Source organism: Octopus bimaculoides, chromosome 11 (genome assembly GCF_046866305.1).
Source record: "Octopus bimaculoides isolate indiv1 chromosome 11, ASM4686630v1, whole genome shotgun sequence".
Classification (NCBI taxonomy): Eukaryota; Metazoa; Mollusca; class Cephalopoda; order Octopoda; family Octopodidae; genus Octopus; species Octopus bimaculoides.
The window spans coordinates 56240108-56249659 of record NC_142938.1 but is presented as its reverse complement, the minus strand read 5'-3'; the positions used below and the strand labels follow the sequence as shown (position 1 = coordinate 56249659).

Below are 9552 nucleotides of genomic sequence, written 5' to 3'. Positions count from 1 at the left end.
GGCTCTGATAGAAGGAAGTTCCACTAGAAGGCTATGGTAGAAGACATTTGCCCCAAATACTTCATAGTAGGATCAAACTTAGAACATCATTTGGCATATTTTTTTTTACTGGTTAAAAACCCAAAGTCAAGATCTGTTAACAGTACTGATAGAAAGCTGAAGACAACCTTCTCTCTTACTGTAACCTTCTCTTGGTCAGTGAATTTGACTTCAGCATGGCAGCTTACAAATCATTAGACACAGAGTAGCCCTCAGCCCTCCTGTTCCCCACTGAATTGACAAATACTTGCTGAAAAAGAAGAAAAATTACAAGATTGGACAAAATAATTTCTAAACAAATTTTTAATCAGTTTGTCTTGATTTTTTTAGTCGTGTAAGATTTTTACAGTTGTGTAAGATATTGTGTAAAAAGTCAAACAGCGAAAGTTTATTTGGCACATTTCCAAAGAAACAGCCAACTGATGGAATTAAATGTTTGTAAAGAAAGGTTTCATAAGTTTACAAGTTAGAGTGTGACAAAATATATTCTTAATTTCTTTGCTGTCCATCTTAGTTTATTATGGTAGGGAATGGTTGGTGGAGGTTGAAGAGAAAGTGGGAAAGAAAAATTTTCATGGAATCAAAGAAAGAGTGAAAATAATTATTTCTTAATTAGGCAAGAAATGTTAAAAGGTACAAAGTTAGGAATATGGAAAGTTGTAATAGTTGTACCTTTGTGATTGGAAACTGTGTTACAAACTTAATATTCCAAGAATATACTGCTGTACCATGATGGCAGCCATAGAGAATTAAAATGATATCACAAGTGCATTTGTATTTCTGTTTTAGTCCTCCACAATTAATATGTGGCATAAAAAAACGTAAGAACCATTGAGTTATTATCCTAATTAGAATAATTCTAGATTGTTATTTAAAAGAAATAGAGAGAAAACTTTATTTGTAGTTGTTAATCTAGTTCTGCTTCTCACTTCAAGAAAACCTATTGAAAATATATCACACTATCAAATCATACGATATTGTACTATTACTTGTATTAGTTTATATCTATGCAGTCTTCCAAGAAGTCTCTATGTAAATAATAATAATTTAAGATCTCAAATAGAGAAAGAAAAAAAAAAGAAGGAATATACTGGTAGAAAAAAATCCCAGAAAACATGCAATAAGTTAGGAAAAAAAAATCAATTTTTAAAATCTTTATTTTTGTTTTTCATTCTTGGAAGGGACAAAGCTGGACCTGGGAACTTCCAAACTGGGTTCTGAAGTCCTCCGTTTCAAACTTCATAAATGGAAAATCAGGGTAAAAGTTATAAATATCAAATTATAGCAATATTTCCATTTTTATGGATTTTTTTTTATTTTCCATATAGTTCAAAAAATACTTATAAAAATCTATCATAAGAAAATTTGGTGGGTTTCATTTTTTTCTTGTTTTACGACAATATTTCATTTCTTCTTTTGATTTATATCTGTATTGACATGTGCACAAATTTGTTTTGTTTAATTTAAGAAAAGAGTAAGGTCCTTCAAGAAAGGACCAAAACCTCAAAGAAATTTGCAATTAAGAGGGGGTGGGGGTTTGAATCAAGAAGAATCAAAACGGTTAGGTATTGTTATCAAACACAAAGATTAAAATACATGTATATATTTGCATTTCTTTTTGAAGGTATGTTTGGCCACAGTTCTGCTTCGTAGTCTCCATGATGAACAACTGGAGACAGGAGAATCCACATGTACATTTAAAGCTACTTCCCAAACACAAGATCTCATATATTCAAACACAAATACACACAAACTGACAGAGGCAGCTCTGAAATGTTCTAATCGTGGATACAGTTGTTGTAATTCGGTTTCAGAAATCTGTTGTGAAAATACTTTTATGTTTGTCCTATAAAATTCTGATGGTATCTGTAAGTCTGTGGTCCATCATTCGGGTAAGAACATTTCTCGACCTGTAGTTGATCAACTACCTAACATCAATCACAGTTAAATGGATCAGCTCTGTTTTCAGCTAGAAGCTTCATCTTCATACTGTTTCCTAAAGCAATCACCAACTGGGAAAAAGTCCCAGCAGCGCTGTTGATACATTTCCCAAACATAGGTTTCCTGGAACATAATAAAAGAATTAATATCATAATTTGTTAAGACAAATAATTATAACAATACAAAATGGGGAAATATTTAGAATATTGTGTTGATGTTATCTATCCCCTGATAAACTCAGAATGTGAAGACAGAGGAAATGCTGCTTAGCATTTTGTCCAACATGCTAATGATTTTGCCAGCTTGCTGTCTTCTATAATTGAAGAAATATTAATTTCTAACATATGCCCACATTTTTTGGACAATTTGGTGTAGTCAATTATGTTAACTCCCCACTACATGACAGGTATTTTATTTACAATATTTAAGAAGAATGAAAGACAAAGTTGACATCAGCAGAATTTAAAATCAGAATATAAAGGACCAGAACTTCATAAATACTTTGAGGCATATTGTAGTGGGCCCCTGGACTACTATTGCCTTCACCCCACTTAATCTACTGAGACGTCCCATTGATCCCCTGTTCCACAAATTCTAAGCTAGTAAAGATATTGAATGGGTTGTCATTGCCAGAAATCTATGGAAGAAAGGAAATAAATTAGTATATTACCATTTAGAGTATATGTACTACTGTATAGAACACACACACACACACATATATATATATATACTATTTGTGAAGGCATGTGGCTCAGTGGTTAGGGTATAAAGCTCATGATCATGAGGTCATGAGTTTGATATTCTCCAGTGACATGTTGTATCCTTGAGTTAGACCAGTGTTTCCCAAACTTTTCGTGCCAAATTGCAATATCGCCCTCCTGTCGACCAAAAAATTCTCCATCGCCCACTTGTATAAAAAAACCCTGACACAACCCTCAAACATAAAATCCCCCAGCTGCCCACTTTGTATCGTTTAAAGCCTGTTCATTCCATCATTTTGCATTATAATGTGTGTGTGTGTGTGTGTGTATCATCATCATCATCATCATCATCATTTAACGTCCGCTTTCCATGCTAGCATGGGTTGGACGATTTGACTGAGGACTGGTGAAACCGGATGGCAACACCAGGCTCCAGTCTGATTTGGCAGAGTTTCTACAGCTGGATGCCCTTCCTAACGCCAACCACTCAGAGAGTGTAGTGGGTGCTTTTACGTGTCACCCGCACGAAAACGGCCACGCTCGAAATGGTGTCTTTTATGTGCCACCCGCACAAGCCAGTCCAGGGGCACTGGCAACGATCTCGCTCGAAAATCCTACAGGAGCCAGTCAGGCGGTACTGGCAATGGCCACGCTCAAAATGGTGCATCTCATGTGCCACCCGCACAAGAACCAGTCCAGGGGCACTGGCAACGATCTTACTTGGCTTGCCGGGTCTTCTCACGCACAGCACATTTCCAAAGGTCTCGGTCAGTAGTCATCGCCTCGGTGAGGCCCAATGTACGAAGGTCTTGCCTCACCACCTCAGCCCAGGTCTTCCTGGGCCTACCTCTTCCACGGGTTCCCTCAACTGTTAGGGTGTGGCACTTTTTCACGCAGCTATCCTCCTCCATTCTCACCACATGTCCATACCAGCGCAATCGTCTCTCTTGCACGCCACAACTGATGCGTCTAATGTTCAGCTTTTCTCTCAAGATACTTACACTCTGATGGGTATTCACATTGACATTACACATCCAACGGAGCATACTGGCTTCATTCCTTGCGAGCTTACGTATGTCCTCAGCAGTTACAGCCCATGTTTCACTGCCATGTAGCATGCTTGTTCGTACGCATATATATATATATATATATATATATATATATATATATATATATATATATATATTACAGTGTCGAGATGCATGGCTAGGGTGTTGGACTCAGGATCATAAGAATGTGGTTTCGATTCCTGCACTGAGCGATGCATTGTGTGCTTGAGCAAATCACTTCATTTCACATTGCTCTAGTGTTATATAGTGTCACTATTATTTGTTGTCTGCTTCCATGCTGGATGCAAATATAGAGTAGATAAGGTGTGATGAAGTTGAGAAGTAAAGTAACATGTTATAAAAATGGAAAAAGAAAATCTTACTTGTCCAGTGTACTCTGTGTCTGGTTTGTTAATAAGATGCATTAAGAAGAACCTGTCAAAAGATAAAAATATTTTCTTTTTAAAACTGAAAACAGCAAGCATTTGTCAAAAATGGCAAACCTGTATAGGCTTGGCAGTGTGGGTTGGGGGGAGGCAAATTTGAGGGGTACCCTGGATGATACACACTCGAGCTATACCACTGACAGAAAGTTGATGTTCTGGAGAGAAGAGAACAAGAAATGTGGTTAAAATGAAGCCTGGAGATGGGGTGGTTGCAATATAGATTATAAGAGATGAGTTAGCTAGATGGGCCTGACTGGAATCAGTATGAGAGCTGCCAACACCAATTAACAGAAGCTGCTATAGTAGTGGGGGAAGAGTGAGAACAAGAGAGACAATACATCTGGGGGAGGATGTTAGAATTTGGTAGGTTTCACATCAATTTGATTGGTGGCCTTTTTTTATGCTAAGATATCTGTACATGTATCGTAGCACCATTCCAGGTAAGGCAGCTGTATTTCATTGTGGAGCTCACAACGTCTTTGTAGAGGTTAAGTAATTTATTTATCCTTTAGTCAGGTGAGAAGGCACTCTTCTTGAACCCAAGGCTTCTGAGTTTAATGAAAGGAAGAGAAGATGTTCTCAAACAGGAGACCTGACATGTTTATTTGCAACAGGGGGAATTCTGCTGAAGATACCCTACTGAATGATGGATCAACCCATTAGCATTTACACCAGCCATATCTGGCCAAAATATTCTACTGGTTTTATGTGCAAACTGGCCCAATCTGACCTCTCACACTAACCTTACAATGTCATTCTAAAAATTAATTGTTACCTCATCAAAACCTTAAACCTACAAGGTAATGCATGATTAATTCAAAATAATGTGAATAAATAAGCATCACATTTTACAGACTAATGTGAATGCTAAAGGATTAAGTCTACCACTTAAGTAGGCTATGGGAGGGATTTGAACTAAGAATGCAATGCAAAGCATCTGGTTTAATGTTTTCACAATTCCAATAATCTATTGTCCTGGACTGGTATTGATTGGAACTGAAGCTTTTTTTCTGGAGCTGAAGTTTAGTGAAATAATCCTTTCTTCTTTAGGCACAAGGCCTGAAACTTTTTGGGGAGTGGGGGCTTGTCAATTATATCAATCCAAGTGCATAACTGGTACTTATTTCATCAACCCCCAAAAGGATGAAAGGTGAAGTTGACTTTGGTGGAATTTGAACTCAGAACGTAAGTATGGATGAAATACCACTAAGCATTTTTCCCAGCGTGCTAACAATTCTGTCAGCTCACCACCTTAGTTTATATAAATAATAACACAAAAGAAAAAGAAAAAGTGATAAAAAAAAAGATACTTACATGTAATTTGCAAAATTATGTTCATTCATTACATGAGTGTCGAAACCATGCGGAACTTTGTCAAAGAATTCCTTGCCGATACCACAGATGAAACATTTAGACTGAAAATAAGATAAGGATACAATGACTTTCATATTTATTCTAAACACACTCTGGCAGATTCAAACATAAATATGCTAATCACTGTTGTACCTTGTCACAGAAGATCGGTTTCTTTTTTGTAATGAATATGTGTTTATAACACTTGATTCATTAGTGCAATGGACTCTGAGATGGCTGGTGTTTCAACATTGTTGTGTCTCATCAGTCAGAAGCACCCTGGACTAAATGAATCTAATAAGAGTTGGAAGCTCTGTTTATGACTTCAGTAGACAAATTATTTGCTGATCCAAGCTGCCAACCGATAATTTATCATTCTATGCAGTGAACAGCAAGATTCAAAATGATGACTTGCATATAAAAACAAAACAATATTGGTTTCTAACATAAGTGCTGGTATAGCTGTGTAGTTAAGAAGTTTGTTTATCAACACTACGATTTCAAATTCAGTCTCACTGTTAGGTGCTTTGGTCAAGTATCTTTTATTGCTGCTTTAGATTGAATAATGTCAAATGAATAGAATATCCATGAGTGAGTGTCTCTCTATTTCTGTATACTAGTGTAGAAAGGTGTGTCGAAAGGTAACTTAGCCATTTGCTAATCAGAGATTGATAAAACATAAGTGCTAGAGTGTATGGGTCAATATAAATGTGAATCAGAAAGAAAGGCTAATAAAATTTGCATTACTTTCTGACTCACCCTTGTATAATCACCTAAAACCCATGATGGCTGTACATTCCTTTGAAATTAAACAGAAACAGTTTTATCAGAAATCTTTTTTTGAGAATTTCTTAATAACATTCTGTCTGAAACAGGCTTTGCTTCTGTCATACAAAACCATTTGCTTTAAATTTGCATAAAACACTGGAAATATCTTTGGTAAAAGATTTGAAACAAATACCGTTCATCAGTGTTTGGCATAATATCAACCCAATAATTTCTCTGTGTTGACTTTATCACAGTATTGTCTGCTACTGATATGTTTCTGTGCTTTTAACATTATATGTCAATAAAAAGTATTATCTCAAGTCAAATACCAAATATCTCAAGGCAAAGTAGGCTTTCTATGATGTATCTGCTTTAAATATGATGCACAGGTTGTTGCATTTAGTATATTTATAGTAATCATTAAATCCAACTTAATGTGGATGTCTTGTTAGAATGCTGAATACTGCAGTATTTCTCCTGAGAGGTTTTCTCATGGTGTGTAAAAGCACAGACATAAATTGTAGCATATGAGAATTGCCTGTTATGGGTACCAGAACTGTCAGAACACATGATTTCAGTCTAGTGGACTTCCTCAGTGGCAAGTGATTAGTCACCGCATGCCAGCCAAATTTCACTGCCAATGACATAAAATTTTAGTATTACAAACACTAACTTAATAATTCTTTCTATGATATGCACAAGACCAGAAATTTGGGAAGCAGGAGCTTGTCAATAATAATCACCCCACTCAACTGGTAGTTGTTTTATCAACTCCAAAATGATGAAAGACAAAGTCAGCCTTGCTGGAATTTGAACTCAGAATGCAAGGCTGGAGGAAAAAAGTTAGGTATTCTTTAAAATATTTTAACTTTTTCAGAATTATTTAACATATATAAACAGTGTATTTTTGTTTGAAATACAATAATAAAGGAATTAAACAATGATCATTGAAATAGTTTTAAAAAATTGACCATAAACATGCTATATTTTCTATTTACCTCCATATCTTCTTTTACTTGTTCCAATTGATCTCTCAGTTCTCCGAAAGCGTCAATGATCAAACCTGTAGAGGGATAAAAAACCATATTTATGCCAAATTCTTCCTTGCCAAGCAATATTAAATTATATATAAACTTGTTGGAGTGTATGTGTATTTCTAATTGTTGTTAATATTGTTATTGTTTAGCCCTAGGTCAATCTTAATTAAGTAAACTTGTGATCAAAGGCCTTTTAGCTGTGACCATTCCATCTTTTTAAGAGTATTTTGCTGACTGGGGAAATGGTTTTTTTATGGCTCGAAGTTGGATTGCAGAAAATACTGGAAATATCTATGGTAAAAGATTTGAAACAAATACCGTTCATCAGTGATTGACGTAATATCAACCCAATAATTTCTCTGTGTTAATGACTTATTTACTAAGCCATATGCCGACTAAGGAATAATATGGTATGGAACAATACATTGAATAAAAACAACTACAATGGTGCTGAGCAAGGGAGGTTGGGTGGGTGGATTGCTAGCTCTCACCTAAGTAATTTTGCTTTTGGCTCACCTGAAAGATATATTCATTGATTTGAACATAAGGTTTTGGGCAGTACACATTGAGTTACTCACTAGTTCTTATTTCTAACTTAGCAAATTCTTGTAAAGCTGTAAATTCATAAATTGGACGCTTGTAAGGGATAACTACTTGTAAATCTTTTCATTCAATAATGATATTTCTTGAAGGAAACCGTATTCAAAATACAGTAATATTAGTGAAGGAATATGCTATGTAGATAGATAGGTATAAAAATGGATAGATGATGGTTGGAAGGATGTCGATGACACTACATAGGTAGGTATAAAACACATAAAAAGGGATGGGTAGATGTAGACAATATTACATAGGTAAGAATAAAAATGGATGAAGGTTTGAATGGATGTAGTTAACACTATAATATTTTTTCAAATTAGAGAGTTATTTTAATTGAATTATTTGTTACATACCCTGAATGATAGCCAGCAAAATGACAATGATGAAGAAGAAAAATGTGATATCAAATATAATTCTGTATGCTTCTGATGGGTCTCCATCAGCTGGCTCAATTTCATCCCCTGAAAGAAAAGAAAACAGATAAAATGGATAAAGTAAATTAAGATTGTTAAACAAGTTAAACAATCTGATTTTGGTTAAAATCATTTTAAACTTATGGTTCATTCTGAATTTGTTCAAATGTACTTAGTCAACTTGATAATAAGAAATGTATTAAATATTTGTGTATAAAATAAACTATGTTCCTTGAAAATTAATCAAAAATAAAAGATCTTTTTTATCTTTTACTTGTTTCATTCACAGGACAATGCTAAGCTGGGGGCACTACCTTGAAGGGTTTAGTTGAACAAATTGACCCAGTATTTATTTTTTAAGTCTAGTACTTATTCAATTGGTCTCTCTCACGCACACACACACACACACACACACACACACACACACACACACACACACACACACACACACACACATACACACGACTGCCTTTCACAGTTCTTTGTACCACATTCATCCACAATGCATTGGTCAGCCTGGGTCTATTGTAGATGACATTAGTCCAAAGTGCAGTGCAGTGGAACTGAATCTAAAACCATGTTGTTGCAAAAGTGTACTTGTTAACTACAAAGCCTTGCCTGCATCTATGTATTTTTTAAAATTAATGTTTTACTTGCATAATCAGAAAAAGAAGGTCAGTACACTTGAATCATTTTTAGTGTTTCTGAGACAGGTGGGAAAATGTGAGGAAGTTATACTATGGCTGGAGTATACTATACTCAAATCTTTGCTTCAGAGTGTATTCTACTGAAGACATAGCAGAGAAATACAGGGAGTAGAATTTTTTGGATGCACTAAATTCTTAGACACTTCCTAGCATTTACTGCTATCAGAAGGTATTAGAATTATTGTGAATTCGGGTGACAACAGAATAAAAATGTCTTCTTGAAGATGTATATATATATATATATATATATATATATATATATATCACATGATCACATGACTGACCTGACTATGAGATGTTGCACATTGCTAGTCATAATGCATTTTAAGTTGTTTTATCCCTCGAATTATGCCACCTTGCTGGCTAAGTGAGTAGGTCAACATTCTCCGTTGATCAAAAGGGGGACTGGAGCAATATAAAATGAAGTGTTTTGCTCAAGAACACAATGTGTCCCCTAGTCTGGGAATCGAACTCATGATCTAGTAATCATGGGCATAA

At 35.3% G+C, this 9552-nt stretch overlaps 1 protein-coding gene across 50 annotated transcripts in view; it reads right to left on the bottom strand.

Annotated features, from left to right (window-relative positions):
- Window positions 1-327: 327 nt before the first annotated feature.
- Window positions 328-9552, bottom strand: part of LOC106881762 (ryanodine receptor) — a 385182-nt gene continuing 375957 nt past the window's right edge. For 49 of the 50 annotated variants that reach the window (XM_089360088.1, XM_014932251.3, XM_014932252.3 and 46 more), the window contains 5 exons: window positions 8288-8395; window positions 7296-7360; window positions 5491-5591; window positions 4114-4165; window positions 328-2103 (listed from right to left, as the gene is read on the bottom strand). In XM_089360088.1, the coding sequence (XP_089216214.1) occupies window positions 2005-2103; window positions 4114-4165; window positions 5491-5591; window positions 7296-7360; window positions 8288-8395 (425 nt within the window). In that variant the 3' untranslated portion in view covers window positions 328-2004. The remainder of the gene's footprint in view (window positions 2104-4113; window positions 4166-5490; window positions 5592-7295; window positions 7361-8287; window positions 8396-9552) is intronic. The other variant, XM_089360128.1, reaches the window with a different exon arrangement.